Consider the following 21,911-nt stretch of genomic DNA (forward strand, 5'->3'; position numbering starts at 1 on the left):
GATAACTGCCAAGTTATCAGATACCTGGAAATCTGAAAAAGAACCCAAGCAGCTGAGAGCAGAGAAAGGGCAGGGAGAAATGCAAAGACAAAACGAAATTGTATCTCCTTGTTCATTTTTTAAATTTTCTTTTTCTTACCCTATAAAGACTATTTCATCAGAAAAATTGTTTCCAAAATAAAAGTCAACAGAAGTAAAACCTAGTGTGAGTTTGAGACAAAACCGCTCTAAACAGAGAGGTTCAAAATCACTCATACAGGCAGTCTCTAAAAAGGAATTGAATGTTAACTTCAATTAAAAAAAAAAAAAATCCAGAGCTCTAGAGAGACGAGGAAACCAGAGAGTTCTCTCTCCTTAACACAAATCAGCTCCTTGAGGCTTTTAGATTTTGCTATTGATTTTGTCTATTTATTTGCACATTGCAATTTTAAAGACTATCTCTTGAAAATTGCTACACAGATAAGCTAGAAGTACAAAGACAAGAAAAACCCCAAATATAGAGTTCAAATGCACAACAGAGATAATATGTGAACAATTTACCAAACTTCAGCTAAGCCAGTGTAAAAGTCAAACAACTGAGGATATCCAGCACCAAGTCACTCAGCAGTCTGCAAATTTATTACCATTCCTGCTTGCCTTTTTGCTATTTGGAGTTCTCCTCTAATGATACTGATTCCTTCAAATTAGTTTTGCTTTAAATTATTTCAGCTTTGATGACTTCCTGTGGCATAAACCTCATCACCTGTCAGACAATGAAACTCTACAAAAATGATTGGGGATGGAAAACAAGGAAATCACTGTCCATAAGCTGCAGCTGGGCTTTCATGAATTTGGTACCCAGCCTTCACATTTTATGTCAAGTAAAAATCTCACTGAAGTTGGGGATCTGAGGGCAGAGCTGTTTCACCTGTGGTCTGACACTTAAAAGACAATTTCCAAAGGCTCTACTCCTTTAAAGCAGTATCAGTTCTTGACAGAGCGAGGGCTCAAATTAGTATTCTACCTTATTCACCTCTTTTATACTCATCCTTAATCTGTGTATTCCAGATATCCTGGTAATGAACCCAAAGGTGCTCCTACCTCTAGAAACAGCACAAAGGTTATTTTTTGTGTCATCTGAATTCTATACATGCTGTATTAATAACTGACAAATTATAAGGTTTTTTGTGACTGACAACTGGAAGGAGTTCACTTCGGTCTGGATGAAAACAATCCCAAATTCAAAAATGTCCCACTGACCTCCAGGCGTTTGATGATCTCTCGTAAAGAAAGACTGTTCTCATTTCCTCCTATGAAGGTGGTTGTTGGCAGCTGAAAGACTTTGTCCAAATCTGATTCATGCAGACCATAAAATCCTACAACAGGTACATCATTGATTTGCAGAGCAGGGTAGGAGACAAAAAAAGAAAACGGCATTGTTTTTTAAACCATGGCAATTATGTTTAATAAAACAATATTAAGAAAGAAAGTACCAGAACAAAAATTGAAAATGTGAATATTTTGAAGGTATCCATTACTAAAATGCACTTTAGTCTGGATTTTAAAATTAACAACTAACTGTAATGACTGGGATTTATAACAAACACAAAAAGAATCCCTCCTGACAGAGAGAACCAGCTGGCTGGAAGCATACTACATTAATAGAGACACTAAGAGAAAATACACAACGTGCTCAATGTAATGCTGTACAAACACTCTGGTGGAAATTCCAAGGTATTTCTATTCACCCTCTTTCTCTTTTTAGGGTAGTTTGAAATAGTCACGTAATGAGCTGCACACAAAGATTTCCACACCCCCACCAATGAAAACAAGGAAAGCAGGTGTTTAAGCATATTGTCCCATCTTCATTTTGACATACCTAAACTTCTTCTGGTTTGAGAATATTATTTAAGAAAATACTTCACTTAACAATTAGGCAGTTTCAAAAACTAAAATACACAACAGACAAGACTAAAATACCGGTTAAATGAAGAAAGGAAAAACAGCTTGTTACAATTGTAAGGAGCAAATGTATAACACTTAAAATACAAATTACATACAGTTATAGAAAGTTATATATACATTAAAATTATGTATTTCACAGAACGTCACAGAATATTCTGAGTTGGAAGGGACTCACAAGGATCATCAAGTCCAACTCTTAAGTGAATGGCCTGTACAGGGATTGAACCTGCAACCTTAGCACTGCGCTCCAACCAGCTGAGCTATCTCAAAGGTTAAGTGTGTGCATGTGTGAAAATATTTTAAAAATTAAAACCAGCTTCTTTTTAACTTTGAACTCTTTATCTTGGTTGCAGATAAGCTGCAGACATGCACTTTAACACTGATAAGACAGCCTGCACACGACTCTTAAATCAATAAAGAATAGTGCTCCCTATTCCCTACTAAGTGACTTTTCTGAAGATGAAAATGAAGCAGCAATTTAAAGATGAAATAATAACATAACTTAGCAATTAGAGTTGAAGTCAGGCCATAGGACTGCATTGCCACCACTTTTACTATACAGCACTGTCAGTAAATAATACATTGTGCTTTAAAAATAACGTATTTTAAAATGTTCATTTTGGTTTTAGTAACAATTTTAATAACATATTAAAATTGCAAACCTGGAGTGACCAAAAGAAAAGGGTAGGTCTCACTACTTCTCCTTTTTGGTATCTGTAAGAGGTGTTGTCCCAGCAGGAGGGTGAGAGGGACACAGGGAATGACAGGGGCTTTAGTGTCATTTGAAACAAAGCAGTGCTAACTGGTAGTGTGTTTGTTTTCTTTGCTGACTTTCCCTCAGACTTCCCAGGCTCTTCATGTTCTATCGTGCGTAAACCAGAACACGTACAGGAGTGATCTGGGCACACACAGAACATCTGTGCTTTGTACTGCAGCACCACATATTTACTGAAGCATCACCTCATGTTTAAAGAGATACAACCTTACTGAAATCCTGGAAGCAATTCCATAACTCAAATCAGGCAGTAGGTACATCTGTGACTACCTGCATTTTGAGAAGCAACTCTCAGAAGAAACTTCTTACCACGAGGTTTGTCAAAACAAAACCAGAAGATAGGGCAAAGAAAATGCACAGGAAAAAAAGTCAAACACTAAAATACCTTCTTCACTGGTAGAGACCTTTCATAAGTTTCCTGCATGGAACATTCAAGGATAGGCAACATTTGAGACCCTCCTCTTTTTTCCTGTGCCAAGACTAGGGTTGAAATTTGGTTTGCCCTTAAAAACTGAAATCACTTCAGTTACTCTCTCAGAGACATCTTATTCAAAGATCTCACATATTTTTCCTATGGGCACAAGGGCTTCAGTATGATGCCTTCTGACCAGTCACAGCACTCTGTACTAACCTATCTTTAGAGTCTAAAGAAATGTGCACTGACATGCTGGCTCTGCCCCATGCTCCAAACTATATTCACTCAGTAAATGTCTAATGTATTTTCTAGTAGGTACTTTCCTTTAATTAAAACTGACAAACTCCAGAGAGAACACCCAATTTGTGTAAGCACCTCTCAGTTTACAGTCGTAGGCACTCTACTGCCTTTATATGATCAGAACTGCTTCTTTCCCCACCACCAGAAATAGAAAGCACAGCAGCAACGAGGCAGTAGATGAGCTTACAGTAAAATTAAGCAGAATGTGCTTTATCTACTGCTTGCACTATGTTTTATGTCTGGCCTGAAAAGCTTCCCAACACATCAAAGAAAAATTGATTCAGTGTCTTCATCAAGTAGAAAACCACATTTTAAACAAACCAGGTAGATTGAAGAGCAGAGAAAAATCAATGAGGTGCTTTTTTATTCAAGCAGAGAGAGGCAAAGAAATTGATCAGTGCAATTTCTGAGATGTGCCCTCCGAGCGACCAGAACCACCTTTGCAAAGGCAGACCCTTGTACACTACACTCTTCCAGCAGTAAACTGAAGTGATCACCATTGGATTGTACCCACAAGCAAAGAATTCTACGCTTTCCATCTTTTCTTCTGATAACTTCAAACAGACTTCTTCAAGATATACAGAAGGAATAAGTATCAGACACTAGAATCCAAATCTGGTATGAAATTTTCCCTAAGTCCCTCTGTCCAGTGTTTTATTTATTGCTTGTTTTCCCTATTGACTAGCCTTCAGACGTCCCCAGTTCAAGCATCTATCAAACATAATGGTGGAAGAGTAATTTAGATTACCAGAGTGTTGGCCTAATGTACTGATTAGCATTCATTTCTGCTGTGGTTCAAAAATATAAGATTTAGGGGTTTTATAGAGTGCTTATACTCATCACTCATCAGGGGATGAATTCACAGGAACCTCACCTGTGATCTTAAGAGTAGAAATTCCATCGTCCTGAAATTTTAGCCCCCTTACAGATACTCAAAGGCACCATTTCGTGATACCAGCAAGCAGAAAAGGTAGAAGGTTCCTTGAAATGTGGCATCCCTGCCCATGGAGTGGGGTTGGAACTAGATGAGCTTTAAGGCCCCTTCCAACCCAATCCTTTCTATGATTCTGTGAAATGTCTTATTCAATCACCTCAGCCCAATGAGACACACGAGCAAAATGACCACTGCAAATAAGAAGGCAGCCAGACATACACACCGAGCTTATCGATTGTAGTAATTAGGTCAGATGGAATAAACGAATCCAGGTCTGCATCCAGAATTCCAAGGGGATCTAGCTGAGCCACGTGATGACCACGGATCTGAAAATGGAGGAAAGTAAGAGAAAAATGAAATCACGCTAACAAAAGTCAGAGAAAGGGAAAAATTCACTGATATCTCTCCACAGTATATATCTCAGCCATTAAGTCAAATGAGCAAACACCACTAATGTGATGAGAGGGTCACATATTTCCCAAATTTTCCCATAAGAACAAAAAATAAGCATTATATCACTGGCTACATATACTACCTGTATTAAAAATTAATGAATACACATTAGAACATAACATTTGTTTTGTCTGACACACAAGTCAACTGGGATTACGCTGAAGTTTAAGTCAAGAAAGCTTCTAAAGATTACTCTCAATCTCTGAGTAAAATTAAGAAACTATTACTAGTCTACAGATCTTACCATTTGCCAATTCAGTCATTTTATATTTCTCCCTGAATCTTCCTTTCTGAACCTAAATTACAGCACTGCTGACCTAGAACACTGATTGGTGCTGAAGTAGTTTATGTTGGTAGTGAAAGAATTGCTCTTCCTAAACTCTGCTCTTCATCAGACAGCATCTGATAGCATCCACTTTCAATTGTGAAATTTTGGAAATTTGATCTGTAATAAAACTGACATTCAAGACACAAAAGAACACAAACTGAGTGGGGAATTTAGCCAGCTTTCAGTTATCAGCATAACTGGTGTCAATGTATGCCACAAGTTGCTATAAACTCGTGCCTTACATTATCACATAACATTGCTGCAGAAAAATAACTAACTGATCCACAGCTGAGCCACAAATACAAAACAATTTTTAAGAGGTCTCTTATGTGTGACTCTCATATGCCAAATTAACTCATTAAAAGCTTTGTACAGATGAATACATGAATATTTTCTCCTTAAATTTTTTCTTTTTAATGACGAATTAGGATTACTTAAGTAGAATTACATTCACACTATTAGTATCCTAATTGGCCCTTAAAAAAAAGAAATCACAAACTGTATTATTAATAGTGAAGTGCATTACACAGTAATAGAGTATGACTGATCCAAGTATTCTATATTTGCAGGAGAGTTCATAACAAAATGGTTTCCAGTCATTGAAAACCAGAAATGCAGCACCTTTTTTAGAACCACCAGCCCTGTAAATTCAGCCCGACTTCTGCAATTCTTTGCATCTCATGAATCACCAGTAATAAAACTCTGACAGGCCAAATGATGCCCACGGCATCATCTGTGCCATCTGACTGTTTACAGCAGCACTAAGTCTATCTGACTGGAACTAAGCAAACAATTCTGTCTCAAGCATCATCAACGGGAAAGAATTCGCCTCCTTAAGTACATCTGCTCTGTAGTATTAATAGAAAGAGGAATAAGACCAGCAAAAATGCCAAAACCAAGAAAAGCAAATCAGTAAAGTGATGTGCCATATTATACTCCAGGAGCAGACTGGTCTTGAACTAAATGACAGTATTTTCCTCAATATCAAGCTATTCTTAATAACTGCTACTACTTTCACTGGATACAGCAAATGGAAACATCTGCAAAAATCGGAAATCAGCCTTGTGAAAATACATGCATAAAGAATTTTCATCGACTGCCATAACTTCAACTAAATGAAAGTAAAGACTACCTGAAACCAGACCTTAAAATGCAAAGAAAATAAAAGAAGGCAAACAAACAATAAAAACCAAACCAAAACAAAAAAAACCCACCCCAAAATAAAAGCAGGCTCAAGAAATCCATTTTTTCAGATACGCTTTGTTAAGTGCACACACTTCTCTGGAAATCCTTGTTTCAGTGTGTCCAGTGCTCTACATTAGAAAAAGCAATAGATTATCTGCCTTCTCAGAAGTCCAGCTCAGCAGACCACGAAGCAGTTTGCCACAAAAACCATAAAACACTGACAGGCTTGAGAAATGAAAATCCTGTATCTTTCTCCATTTCACTTCATTATCAGGCAAAGGAAGGTCACAAATTATCAAACCCCTTCAACACTGAATTGAGAGGGTATTAAATACCTTTTAAAAAGCAGACAGTTGCCTTAGGCAATCCTCTTTGATTGTTTGCTGCAGACACATAGGTGCCTGCCATTTACACAGACATTTCTGTTCCATCTCTTGACTTGGACAGCACACTCTCTCAAATACAGGGAACAAAATGGCAATCCCTGAACTATTTTCAAGTACATCATGTCAAAGCAGCCACACATTTTCCAATTTTCTCTAATTCTTCACTAATTTTTTACTGCAAGTAAAAGTGGTTGCTTTCTATACACCTATTTCTAAGCAAATTCCATATATTCTTTATGTTCACAAACGTTTATACTCTTTTACAACACATTTCCAACTCAAAGGTGACAATGAGATGTGTACAAAAAAAGGCTTTCAACAAGATCCTCTTCTATTCTCTGATGACATCAAACAGGAGTTAAAATTCTTAAGGCAGGGTAGAACAGATCTGCTCAAGTCAAACTGTAGAAAAGGTCTTGGAAAGTTACACTCTTAAAAAATAAAAATCAAATATAAATATTTTGCTCAACACAGATCTGGTTTTTGGGGTTGGGTTTCTTTGTTTTGTTTTACATTGTTTTTAAGTCTTTTATTGAAATTAAAATACTAAATACAAGTCTAAATAAAAATATTTAAACTTGTTTTACATCTAGAAAACATGTAAGCAAAACCACTGTCCTGTTTCCAAAATCCTTCTTCATTTAGAGGAAAAATAATGATATTAGACTTAATTTCTTTAATTAATAAAAGGGTTAAAGATTTGAGTGTGAAACAAAGTCAGCTTTGATGAACAGCTCTCTAAAATAAATCCATCAAAGCTGACCCAAACTCTGCCAGCCTTCCAAAATTCAGCTTCTGGTTAATTCATCATTTCTCCTTCTCTTTTTACCTATAATCCTGCTCAAATCAGGAATCTCAAACTTCACCCTAAATGTAAGAGAAGGCAATACATTTCCTCCTTTCTTACAAAAAGTAACATTTAGAGCTGTGATACAAGCTTCCCCAGAGGTGAAGACTTGGATCATGGAAAAGTTTGCTGAAGAGAGAGGAGCGTCCTTATGTCACTGCACACATCCAGAGATTCACTGGTACCAGTACACACAGGAAAACTCCCTTCACATGAAGCACAGTTATTTCAGGTAATGTGGCTTTCCAGTTTGGTCAGGCAACTTCCTGAATCAGAGATACACACACAGAAAATCTTAATACAGTCCAGGGAGCAGTAAGAATAGCAAAGGTTAAGCTTTGACTTGTTTGGCTCCTGCTCCTGGTAAAGGGACAAACCCCAAGAGATTCGTGTTCCCTTTCACAAACCGCTATCTCCATAAAGTGCTTCCAGGCTAAATCAGATGACCAACAACAGGTCTGCAGGTAACAAGGATAATGAGTTTGCTAAACCAGAGGGTCACCCCAGTCTGAATCCAACACGTCCGCATTTAGACACTGTGCAGGAAATAAAAAGCTGTCTAGTTCAAGATATTCTGGATCAGAAGAAGGACAGTAGTTAGGCCCAGAAGACAAACAAGAACATGAAAAGGAAGAAAAACATTGTTTGCAAAGGAGAGGCCCTCCCACACCTCCCCCCAAAGTACACTTACTTGGTATGCTCTTATCAAAGACTGCACAGCAAGGTGATCTTCAACAAGCTTTTCAGCTTTACCCGGTGTCTGGGCCAGGCCATGGCTCTGAAGAAATGATGCTTTTCTTTCCAGCTGCTCTGGCAGATGGGCATCATGTGCTTGGCCAACATTAGCATTTCGGAAAAACAAATCCCAGGACTGGACATGTGTACAGAGAGGAAGAAGGAAAATTGGTTACCTCAAACACAAGTCTCAACCAAAAGCAGGTCCTTCAAGGTGCTAAAGCTACCACATTACAGTGCTAAGTACCACGAATTATCAGCAAAAAGAGAGCACTGACATGTCCAAATCTTGGTAGCAACTGTGTGTGTTATTTATATAGAGCTCTTTTCCTCCCCTTTTTTCCACTGAGCTTGCTCAGTGGAAAACTCTCCAGCACATACGAGTGCAAAACATCTTCATACGTTATCCATTCACACATCTCTTTATAACTGTGCTATTTATTCAGGCAACCAGGAATGGGTATAATATTATGTGGCTGGTAAAGAGCTATCAAGACTACAAAACAAAGAACCTTAATAAATGAAATGAATCCATTCCTTTAATGATACTTATAGAATCTATGAATTCTCTAATTCATAACTGAACACGCTATATCAGAATCAGTCCTTAAGGGTCTTTCTTGAAGAAAAGCAATAAAGTCTTTTTGAGTGAGGCTTTTGTTCTAAGACCCCCTCCTCACCAGCTTAGGTCACCTCACTATGAAAGAAATTATGGACCTTGTTCCAGGTCCAAGTCATAACTTCAGAAGGGTACTTATTTCAGAATCTGAATCATGAGAAGCAAAAGATCCTACATAAGCTACTTCACTCACATATGCCCAGATCTTGTTTTCCTGAATTGCTTCCATTCTAATGAGGTGGTCACTGGTCCAGTTTAGAATGGTATGTTATATATATATATGAATAACAGAGATGTGGGATAAAACATCTGAGATGCTTATACTCAACAAAGAAGGAAGTCTGCAGCAGCAGGCAACTAAGCAATACTTGTACCCAGCATACAGTTGCTATACAAGTTCATGAAAGGTCATAAAACACTTCCCTCAGCTGGCTAACTTCGGAAAAAAAAGTTTTAATTTCAGAAGTTTTCATTTCAAAACTCTAAAATCTTTGCAACTGGAATAGAAGAACTGGCATAAATTTAATTTTGTGCAGTGCACGTTATTTGCCCCGGCTGTGAACTTCAAACTAACACATTTCAAGGAACCAAGTGCCAGAAAAGACACAAAGTAGCCCAGGGAGTTTATTTTAAAAAGATTACTTAATATACTCATTGCAGAACGCACAACAGAATCAAAATAATGTAGTTCAAACATGGCATAACAGACAAATATTTATAAAATCATGTTTTCATTAACAAAAGATCTTCACGTTGAAATTTCTGCAAGATTTGGGGTGTTCAGAAACACAAGCGGGGAAGCACAAAAGAGCTAAACATCATCCAACCTTCTAAGTTCAAGTTATGGAAATGGAGGGGACTCATTGAACCTGTGGATTAGAACCTCATCATTAGCATTTGACTCCTTTGTTGAGTCAAAGCCTTTTCATTTAGATGTAAAAGTTATCACAGCACAGTCCCACAACAACTGAATATGTTTTTAGACAAGTGCTCTGCTGAGAGAGTTGCAAACAAAACCCAAATAGACTTGCCCAACAAGCACAGGACCCTTTCTTCATGCAAACTCACAAATACAAAGAACGTGTTTACGTCTGAAGATGCAGCCAGCTGGGACAGAAAGAACCTATACTATTTTTTCCTATCACATTTTTGAACTTATTGATTTGTTGGGCAGGCTTGACATTTAATCAGAGGGGAGGGAAAATACATCATTTGGCTACAGAAAATTAGTTTTTTCTAGATACACATCCATCAAAGCCTTTACAAATTTCTGCAGTGTCTTTCAAGATTGATACCAGATTATAGTCTTCAAGTCCTGTGTATCAATGTCAGTCTTTGGCAACAGCATTTGCCATGTGACGGAACAGACAGAAGACCAGCATGGTCTCACAGCAAACCTGCAGCTTCTCAACTAAATTAATAAAGTTCTTCAAGAAAATGGTAGAGGAGACTTATAACAGAAAAATACATCTGCAAAAAAATAATCCTACTATAGTGATAGATGATACATTCTTTTTTTTTTCCTTCTGTCAGCAAATCTATATTGTAGTTAACCATTATTTTTTCAAGTAATATAACACCATTCAAGTGATTCAGTGGCAATATTCTATTCTCATATAATAAACAGTGTTGCACTTAGAATAACAAGCAACATATTCATTATCCTGATGGTTTGTTTTTTTCCTAATGACATCACAATATTTATCAACTGCAGCGAGGACAGTAAAGCCTTAAAAGACACACACTGAGCATCACTACATCACTTAAAGAAGAAAATAAATAAAATGAAGTCAAAACAAAACAAAGCCCCCACACTTTTTCCTAGCACATAAGCCAAGGAAGAGATTACACACTCACAGTAGAGTGGCTGCATGCACGAGAACATGGCAGGCATTATGTACTCCATATCCAGCCATGCAGTTTTGTAATTAATCTTGTGATAGTAATAACTGAGCCTTGTCAAGCTTCTCTCTTATGATCTATGGCCCTGACACCAAGCTTCAAGGAGAAATAATGATGCCTTTTTCAGAGACCACGTCATTTTATTCTGATTGTTGTTTTGGCTACCCTAAGGATGGGAAATTCAAAAGGCAAGGAAAAGCAGGTAATCATCAGGAATGGATTTGCACAAAGAATAAAAGCTCCTATGTATTTACATGCAGATTCCTTGAAATACAACCATGATATACATAGAACAGAGAGATTCTTAGAAACAGGGAACATGCTCATTGGAATGTGACAGCCATATTTCAAACAGTTTTAAATAAGCACACCTGGGAAGAAGAACATGCCCAGTCAAATCTCCTGAGAGGGAAATTATTAGGGGAGCCTTGATTAACTGGAGTTTCTAAGTAAAAGTGAATAGAGTATTATTTTTAAAGGGGGGTGGGGGAAATCAAGTTTTCCTGGCTCTCTATGCTGGACATACTGAATAAAACACTGAAATATGAGTGGCCTGCAGAGAGTCAAATTATTAACAATACCATAACCAACACCACACGGTGTCTCTTGACATTATTTACCAACACTTCCACCCCTTTCCATAGGAGAAGGACAAATTCACAACTTGTCTATAATCATAAAATTATGGCATGAATTTTTCTGTATTTTTAAGAAAATGGGGGATTTATAAAGCAGGTTAAAAATGGTAAGGGTTGAAAAGCCCAAACTGAACAACTTCCATCAGTAAAAATCTTGGGTAGGTACTTACAGCTTTCAGTTGATGAAATCAGATGGATTTCAAGAAACCAAAAATTAATTAAGTTGATGAAACAAAGTAAAATTAATTGGAAACATTCTTCTCCCCCTCACTTTTTTTCTAGGCTGAGAAAAACCTAATTATTTAGGCAAGAATAGCTGTAATCCATTATTTCCATCAACCTTCTTCTTCTAAGCCTCATAAACCAGGGACACAGTGAATTTACTTTGGTTCATTACTGCTGTAAGTATATTACATATAGTTAACCTAGAAAAGAATACACACGTTTTTATAATTGTGTCAGTTTGGGCTGGGGTAGTTAATTTTCTGCACAGTAACTGGTTTGGGCCTGTTTGGGATTTGAAAAGGGGGTTGGTAAACAAGAGATGTTTTTGTTACTGCTGAGCAGCACTTACACAGCATCAAGGCCTTTTCTGCTTCTCACTCCACCCCAGCAGCTGGGGGTGCACGAGGAGCTGGGAGGGGACACAGCCAGGACAGCTGACCCCAGCTGACCCACAGGATATCCCATACCATAACAAACTGTGCTCAGCCAATAAAGCTGGGGGAAAGAACCAGGAAGGGGGGATGTTCAGAGTGATAGTGTTTGTCTTCCTAAGTCACCATGACACACATGATGGAAACCTGCTGTCCTGGGGATGGCTCAGCACCTGCCTGCCCATGGAAAGTGTCGAATTCATTCCTTGCTTTGCTTTGCTCATCTGTATGGCTTTTGTTTTCCCTATTAAACTATCTTTACCTCAACCCATGTGTTTTCCCACTTTTATCCTTCTGATTCTCTCCCAGTCCTGCTGGTGGGGGTGACTGAGCAGCTGTGTGGAGCTTAGCTGCCATCTGGGGTTAAACCACGACAAAAATGCATCTTGAATTGCCTGGGATCCACTCCCTAGGCCACACCCTACTCCACCAGGACAATTACACTCCTCTGTCAATTCACTGTTTATCACTGTTCAACCTACAAAGTGCATCACCTCATCAGGATCCATCGTCAGACTGTGCCTGAACCGCCAGAAGAATTGGATCGCCTTTCGGCAGGACTTAGAGCATTTCCACCAACTCCCGAGCACCAGCAAAATACCGGGCAGGGCTAAATTTCCGCGGAGCCTCCGTTCAGCACCCTGGCCAGCTCCAGGCGGCGGCGGGAGCCGCGCTCAGCGCTGCTGCCCTGCTCGAGGCTGATGCAGGGCTCGGCACTTGGGCTGTGCTCACCGAGGGAAACTCTCACCCCGTGAGAGGTTTGCAGGGTTTCCCAGCAGCAAAATGCACTCCACTGCTAAGGATCTGAACGAGGAATTTCATTCATCCCAAAGGAAGAAGTCCACCACGAACCAACATAACGTAAATAAAATAAAAACAATGTCACCGCGATGTCACCCCACGTACTCCTTAGGCATGAGTTCATCCCCTCCGTGTCCTCAGTACAGAAGGGTTGATATGGATCTACAGCCCCCACACATCATGAGGGCTTCTCAGGAATTAGCTCAGTGCAGCCCCACAATGTGCTACTCCATTCCACACTGGCTGGAACTTCACGTGACAGTTACGGGACGAGGTCTCACGTCAGATGGGATGAGAGAAGGAGCCACTCCTGGAGAAGGTCTCTCCAGTTCCAGGTTAAGACACAACATAAAAGGCCTAGGATCTCTCTGCTATGTGAATGACAGTCAGTCTTCAGCATTGTCACTGCATATGTCAGCTTTTAACAGGACTAAATTCACACATGACATCCAAAAAACCACCCAGAACTGCCTTTTTGCATCTCCTTTTTTGTTTTCACTCCCCCCCTCAGTTGGCATCACTTCCTCAAACTGTAGATAGATTATCAAACTTAGAACAACAACTTCTAAATGACATTTTGATATACCTGCCTCGAAAATAAGGGAACAGACAACCAATTTGGTAAACATTTTAGGCACAATTCACATTACTTCCCTAGAAAATCACTTTTCTGTCTTAAAATTTATCAGACTTCTCATCAGCTTTTTAAGTTAGTACACATGTATCACCATTACAGAGCCTTCCTTGACTGCAGAAAGCTTGTTAGAAAATAAGTCTATCTATTTTGCCCACAAGAAAGGATTTGGGCAATAGATTTAAGGTTCAAAAAAAAAAATTAAACAAATGTATGTTGCCTGGATAGAGAGGGAGAGAGACAAAACAAAATACTTTTCAAGATACTTCAGAAGAATTTTCTGACAATTTCAGATTCAGTTTTAAGGTTTCAACTTCCACAGTTACCTAAAGGGAAATAAACATTCATCTTCTTCAGACAGCTTGGAAGTACCAATGTCAACACACATTATTTAAATATAACATACTCTCTGATTACAAGCTTATTACAAATAAACCAAAAAATTATATGTATTTTATTCTTGGGTCTTCTTCTGGATGTAAACTAGTTACTTAACAGACTGCTTGAAGAGCATTTCCATGCAGGAACAAAGTTTCAGAGCAGCTTGCTATTTCTGGTCTGGACTTCTCATTCTTTCCCCTCAGCACATCATGCCTGTGGCTCCTCTGTACCTTTATAGTTGCAATATCACATCTTACAACAATCAATATGTGGGAAATTAATTTCACAGTTTTCATTTCATGCAAGCCATTTTCCTGAGCTTTTTATAAAAAAAAAAAAAAGTTAAAAAGTAAAGCCATAAAAGCCATTCCACTCTTAAACCAGTATTATTATTTGAAGGTGAGTTTTAGACTTACCTTATGAACGCTTTCAGGGTTTTCAAGCCATGCATAGTACATTTCCTCCACGTAACTTGAATTGCCCCCACTCAGGAAAGGTTCTGAGGTTCCTGATGAAAGATACCGTTGGCCATGCAAAAATGCCCTTCTGGCTATATTCTGCTTTTCCAGAAGTTTAGTGCCATGACACTTCAGCACGGCTGCAAACAACTTCAGATGACTCATGTTTGTTTATTAGACAGACGATCCAAGTCTATTAATAAGACAAAAACAAACTTAATCAGAAAAAGAGACAATGAATTGCAAACACATTTCAGCCTCACAGTGAAAACTGATGGTTATGATTACAGTGCTCTTCCACAAAGCTCAGGCCTAGGCATGAAGCTCTCCTCAGGGTTAGACCTAGAGCAGTGGAATCGCTGCAGATGGCTATCCCCACATCAACACCTCATCTCGCAGCTCCCTGTAACTCATAACATCCCCCCAGCCCTGAAGCAATCACCCCTTGTACCGCATGCCCTCAGCCCTGGTTCCCTGGGAACAAATGACTCTTCTATCCACTGACTCTTCTGGAGCTCTGTGCAACCCTGACTGCTGTCTCTCTGTTCAGAAAGCTGCAACCTTTTACCAAGTCAAGCTGGGGTGGGTTCAACCAGCAGTGTCAAACACGGGTGCCATGGTTACAAAAAGCTGCTACCCCAAATTTATGCCACGAGTAATGGGGCTGACAAAATAATTAGAAGCATTAGTTAGGTGTTCATATTGACATTAGCCTTCAATCAAACAGTGTTACACTAAGAAAAGGCTCAGGGTAATTTGTTCTATCTAGCAACATTTATCTGGTTCTTCCAGTGAAGTCTTACCAGCTTTGTAACAAGGAGAGCAGATTCCCTGCAATTTTGAACACAAAGGGAAAAACAATAAGGGTTGAATCCTGGGAATGCTGAACACCATCAGCTCCAGTGCTAGCAAAGGGAATCAGAGCTCACCTTCAAAATAACACGAACAAATGCAGCTTACACTAGTCCCAAAATAGAACAGTCTTAATGCTGCAGTTGCTGCAACTGCAAAGGAATAGCAGTAATGTGAAAAGAAACAATTAGTTTCCTTTTCACTTTAGAAGTATTTGGAATGTACAAGAATACAGACGGATAATTAAGAGGAAGTAAAATTCAGATTTAACTCCAAGGTGTTTCTCATTTGTTTTGTTGTCCACCTAGAGAAATAATTTATTTGGCCACAGGATAAAATACAATGTTTTTTGTTGTTTGGTGTGACCAGTTGAACAGTTGTTAAAAAGAAACAAAGGTACTGAGCTTCCAAGTGAACTTCAAAGTGTTTTAAAAACAACACTGTCATTTTGAGTCATAGAACACATTTTAATGTTCCTTACTACATGTTAAGTTTTCTTTATCTCTAATTCAAAAATTAATATATACCTTAAAAATTCTGTGCAATCATTTTCTGTATATAAATCCCATTAAATTATTTTCTCACTATTTTTCCTCTTACCCCCTCGCTTCAAAAAACAAAATATATGGTTACAAAACTCCTAAATTTCTAAGGGATGGGAAGAGCTGCATTTTTCATCCTCCGATTAAAAAGTTAATATTAGTCTTTAGAAAAAAAGAAAAAGGGCTCTTACTAAATAAAACAGTATTACTCCTTTGTCTTCTGTGGCATTACAGTTTTAACTCCACATCTATTTTAAGTGCCGGTGACCTTTCCTAGTTGCTGCCTTGAACTGTATCATCCCAGCAGGGAACTCTCCTCCTTTATCACACCAAATTCCCCAGTTTCCACTTTCAAGACTTCTGCAGCCTCTTCACTCTCACCCAGTAGAAGTTCCTAACACCAGCTGCCATCATCCACTTACTCAATGTTCCAAGCAAGCACTTGTCCACGTTCTCCATGGTGCCTGACACACGGAAAGCATCCTCCCAAGGCAGTATTCTCCTTTAAACCTATGAACCCCTCAAAACCACACACTCTTCTCTCTCCATTGGGCATTTGCAGCAAAATGGCAACAGTTAGGCTACTGATACGCTGAATCCCCACACATCAGCATTATTTCCTATCTACCAATATTCACTTGTCCTTTCCCATTTCACAGATTCAAAGCTTACTACGACACCAATTTCCTCCTGTGTCAACACCTCATCTCTGATCCGGGCTCCGAGGCAACTGTAAGATCAGAAGTACTACCAGCACCATTCTGAAAGTACATTAAGTCCTGCAAAACCTCAGAGTGACTGCAAGAGCACTGACAGAGATAATACAATGTCTGCACACATAATTCTCTCTAAGATGTAACACTGTGTATGCACAATGTCATTTTGCAAAACTTGGTTAGATTTCAACATAACAGTGAGAACAGAGAGGCCACCACGGCACTTACAACTTTATGAAAGAAATTATTATTCTACCTATCTTACTGCATGCAAATCTCACCCTCTATCACCAAACTCTTGCACAGACACCTCAGGGGTGGACAATCATTCCCAGTACCTCAGGGGTGGACAATCATTCCCAAAGGGTTCCTTAACCTCATTCAAAATGCTCTGCAAAGATGTGGGAGATAAGAGAATGAGAGGAACATTTTTCTCAGTTTATCATACTACAGTGGTAAGCTTCTTAAGTAGGGGTAATTTCACATTCTTTCTTCACAATATGTCTGCCTGAAGAATGTGCAGCTCTTTTTTCTAGCATTTAGTAAAGAACACATAGCAGAATAGCAACAATTTGTCAGGGAGATTTGGAAATGGATGCAAATGACATAATATATAACAGAAACAAAGAGCTTGTAAGTGGTACCAGTCACTTCCCTTCAGTTCCATTTGAATTTCAAAATGGGGTCAGAACCATACTTCAAAGTGGAGCTACTGAATATGCAATCTGTAAGAGCTATGGTCACTCCTGTGAAGATATAAAGATCACAGGTGAGGAAAACTGTTACCACAGGCACTATTCCTATCTCATGAAAAAGTAATGCATCCATTTTTACACATGTATAAAACAAAAATGGACAGAGTCACCAATCGTTTAATTCCAGTCAGATTTCACTACGGATGAATATGACTCAAAAAACCTGACTTCTTCCTGGTTCTTTGTGTTGCACACACTGCTTTTCAGCACAGATGTCAGCTGTCAGCAGCTAAACAAACCAGAGACCACCAGCGTGATCATAGACCATTCCAGCCCACTCAGCCTTGAGGCTGTCAGTCAAAAACCTGCACACAGGACAGCAGGCAGAAGTCGGAAATAGTTAGACCTGTTCCACTCCACTATGCTTCCTAAACCAACCCTGAAATGAAAACTGTGATTGGCACGGAATCAAGCTGAGCCAAGAGCAACCTAAAGGATGATATTAATTAAATCCCTGCCAGAGGTCAAAAATAAGAAAGCAGCAGTGAACCAAAAGAACAACCTGATATTTAATGCACCAAAGCACCCTCAAAATGGTGGAACTAAATGAAAGCCCTGAGCAGCTGAAAATTTCTGCAGCTGTTCTGTCCCAAGCGGCGACTTAGCTTTCACCTTGGCACTTCCAGTTCTAAAAGTGACCTATTGTCACAGGCAGTCTTGTGAACTGTTCTCTCCAGGTTTCTAGAGGGCAACAGAAGCACGCAGAAAACAGTAAGGCACTTCTGATAATGAAGTCTTTATCCAGCTATTTACAAAATCACTTTAAATATAAATATGTTGCACATACGAATCATTATCCTCCTGGAATTGCCAAGGACCTTACCGAGTTTCTTAACACGCATGAAGCCCTGTTACCAACATTAACAAATATTCCTTATGCTCTGCAGAAGTGGTCATTAATAAGCCTGGCCCATATTTCACAAAAGCACTCCTTCATCCACTATCATGGTCATTTTCTCTACATTCTGCATATAACTCACTCCTAAAGCACTTTTTAAGACTGAAAAATTCTAATAAAACAAGGCTGACAGTGAAAAAAACAAATGAAGATAATAAAGTTTCTCCGAAAGCCTGTCACAGATAATTTAAGCTAGCGATGCACGGAACATCCTTATTAAACAAGGCTACTTCACAGATATAAACCCCCAAGTGCTAAACGTTTCTCCTCCCCCCAGCACAGATGTGCCACACTGTACAGAGAAACACAATTCTCCATCCAGAAGTTCAGCCTGAAGGAAATTTTCGAGCAGCGCACTGGCCACAAGGCACACACTGTAAACCTTGGGCAACGGAGGGATCTCAGTGCCAGGAAACCAATAGATTTATTACGGCCCCCTCGGGAAAACCGCCTCCGGTGGGTACCACAGGGACAACATCACCGCAGCGCCACAGGGATAACATCACCAGGGTCCGAGGGGATGACACCCCCGCGGTACTCCAGGCTACCAACGCACTGTGAAAGGGCAGGGAGCAGTATATGGGAGGGGTCGGGTTTGCTCTCCTGCCCTCCCCGTACCGCAAGGGCACGTCCTTCCCCGCTGTCCCGGTTACCGCGGCCGCCCCCGGGGCCCGCAGCCCGCGGGGCTCCGGAGCGCTCCCGGTGCGGCGGGGCCGAGGCGCCCCCGGAGCCCGGGCCAGGAGGGGCCGTCCCCGCTCGCCCCGCGCCCCGGCCCGCGGCGCGACCCCCTCAGCCGCACGGCGAGCGGCCCCGGGGGCCTGCGCGGCCAGGCCCGGCCCGGCCCCGGCGCCCCCCGCCCCTCACCGGCGCGGACAGACCTGCGGGGGCGGGGAGGGCTCCGGCGCATCCGCAGAGGGCAGGGCAGGGCAGGGCAGGGCAGGGAATGGTGGGAAGGGCCGGGAAGGGCCGGGCGGGATCACCGGGAGCGGCGGGGCGGGGGCCGCACCTGCATCACGTGGGGCGCGCGCTGAGGTCACGGCGGGGCGGGGCCGCGCGCGCCGCACCGGCACCGGCGCGAGCGGGACACGGCCCCGCCCCCCGGGACACACCCGCGACTGGCCACGCCCACATAGCCACACCCAGCCACTGCTCCGCCCCCCGGGCACACCTGTGCCTGGCCACGCCCCCCGGACACACCCAGCCACTGCTCCGCCCCCCGGACACACCTGTGCCTGGCCACGCCCACATAGCCACACCCAGTCACTGCTCCGGACACACCCGCGGCTGGCCACGCCCACACAGCCACACCTAGTCACTGCTCCGCCCCCCCCGGACACACCTGTGCCTGGCCACGCCCACACAGCCACACCCAGCCACTGCTCCACCCCCCTGACACACCCGTGTCTGGCCACGCCCACACACGTGCTCACACCCTGTCATGGCCCCACCCCCAACACACCCAGCACTGGTCACACCCCCTCACCCCTTCAGACCCCACAGCGCCCTTGAGGGTCCGTGTTCCCAGACAGTTTTTTTAGGGACATCCCCCCAAATGGCTTTCATTAAAAATGTAACTCATTTTGTTAAAAATGTAAGACAGCAGCGCTCAGGTGAATCGCTGTGAAGGGTTATCCAAAGGACAAGTTGTTCACACCATTCCTGTGAAGGAACGCCTGGAAGATTCACCCAGGAGATGTAAGGTGTCCCCCACGGCACATGCGTTTCTCTCAAAAATTTGTACGTAAACCAGGCTGAAAGGAGCAGACCTTGACAAAAATGACAGGAACTATGTGTGAGGGGTTTTTAGGAGTGTGTTATTGTCCCAAGTTATGTGGCCAATTACAAAACGCAAGGCAATACCATTTCAAATGTCCCTTTGCTGGCAGAGTTCTTATTTATACCTTTCAAGTTTTCTTTTCTCCTGGATGCCTTCGAATTACAAATGTCTATCCATTTTCTCTCATAATTAGAGACGACATATTTCTAATTTACCTTCTCTCTATCAACTTACACATTGCATACAACCAAGGTCAGTTGTCTATACAGATGCTAAAATTGGTATTTTAGGTAAGTATTGGCACCATGACAAATCCCAGTGTTTGGTAACTTTGCAGGTAAATAATAAGGCACGATTAATGGGAAAACTGGGCAGACCTTGAAGGGAGAGAGAAAGAACTATAATTTGTTTTGTTCTAAGGGTATAGTGGAAAAATGAGTTTATCAGGGTCAGGTGGGAACGGAAATGGAAAGTAAAAACCTTAGGACGAAACACAAACACAACAGGCTTCATCTGGGGCTTTGTTGCCTAATGGTCACACAAATTTTCATGACGCTTATTGGTTGTTACAATTGTTGATTAGAGTAAAATTAATTTCTTCGAGATGAAAAAAAAAAAATCTTAATCCTCACATAAATACATCAAAAACCTCATTATCATCTCAGCAGTTTCCCTAGCAGCTGTGCATCTTCAAGGAACTGATAAATACCACAGAGCACAGGCGTGAACAGTGTTGTGTTAACGTTTTTGTGATACAGTGTTCAGTGCAGGGAACAGATTGTGGGAGGTTTGGCAGGAGGAGGGGGCCCTGCAGGATGGCCTGTCCCACCTCACTGCTGCCAGGGAGGGCGGCCCATCACCACTGCACAGAGATGTGCTGAACTGCTACCTGCTGCTGGCCAGGTGCTGGCTGGGCCTTCTGGCAAGTGGTGAAACATTATTAGGTGCTGCAATTACTAATTGAGTTTTAACCTTATTATGAGCAGACAGAAGCCATCTTTAGAGCAATCATGTTATGCTGACTGAGCATAAATTCAATTAAAAATTATAGTGAGGAGAAGCAGACCTCCCCTCCACTTCAGAGGGAAACCCACATGTCAAATCTGGCTGTGAATACCACTGCAGCGAACAGGGTAAAGGTGCTTGGGTAGACACTAAGATATTACAGTATATTTCAAGTGCTTATGTTGTTCCCTGAAGCCTTTGCCCAATTTCACATTTATGTTCCTTTTTTTTTTTTTTGATTTTTCACACAATGGAAATTTGTATACTTGAAACAGCAAGATTCTGGTTTGTTGCGCTTTGAAGCAGCTCCCAAATTCTCATGTATTTATTGTGGCTGGGCTGTCCCACCAGCCTGCCCCAGAAGCTCTTGCTGTACTAAAGCATTGCCTTGCTGCTGCTGGCTTTCAGTCACTTTGTCACCAATCTGCACCCCCTGAGCAGAGTACCTTCTTGCCACTCCTCCATCTGCTCTCCAGTGAGTTGTGATTCCAACTTTAATTCTTACGATTACCATTTACAATTCACATTTACCTGCCTGCTTATGTGACCACTTGTATACTTACCTCTCCCACCTGCCAGCCAGGGGCAGATCCGTACACTGGCTTTGCTTCCTGCTAAACTATCACACTTTGAAATTGGCTGGAATGGAAGTCCATCAGTAGAATAAAAACTTAGGAAAATTGCAGTTTATAGCAAGTGTGCCAGCCTGCCTCACACCATTCTCGTGACAGCTCCACACTGAGCAAGTGTTATGTGCTAGAGAAGTCTTGCCTGGACAAAATGCACAGCACAGGATAGTCACAACAGCACCCCTCTGCTGTCAGATGTAAAACTGTTTGCTGTGCTGAGAGACACACTGCCTACCTATTTTTATATTCATCCTTATTTTCTGTAGCAGATCAGTGTCAATCTAACATGTTTGCTTATTTAATTCTGTCGCCTTTATCTCTTAACTCAGGCATGAGCTAACAAAAC

General features: G+C 41.1%; 1 protein-coding gene across 1 annotated transcript in view; it reads right to left on the minus strand.

Moving 5' to 3' along the window:
• OGDHL (oxoglutarate dehydrogenase L) overlaps positions 1-19,140 on the minus strand; it is a 53,130-nt gene extending 33,990 nt beyond the window's left edge. The window contains exons 1-5 of the mRNA XM_050340043.1: positions 19,033-19,140; positions 14,350-14,584; positions 8,259-8,438; positions 4,592-4,694; positions 1,240-1,355 (exon numbers count right to left, since the gene is read on the minus strand). Of these exons, the coding sequence (XP_050196000.1) occupies positions 1,240-1,355; positions 4,592-4,694; positions 8,259-8,438; positions 14,350-14,556 (606 nt within the window). The 5' untranslated portion in view covers positions 14,557-14,584; positions 19,033-19,140. The remainder of the gene's footprint in view (positions 1-1,239; positions 1,356-4,591; positions 4,695-8,258; positions 8,439-14,349; positions 14,585-19,032) is intronic.
• Positions 19,141-21,911: the final 2,771 nt, after the last annotated feature.

Source organism: Myiozetetes cayanensis, unplaced genomic scaffold (assembly GCF_022539395.1).
Source record: "Myiozetetes cayanensis isolate MyiCay16 unplaced genomic scaffold, myiCay2020 scf10, whole genome shotgun sequence".
NCBI classification, from domain to species: domain Eukaryota; kingdom Metazoa; phylum Chordata; class Aves; order Passeriformes; family Tyrannidae; genus Myiozetetes; species Myiozetetes cayanensis.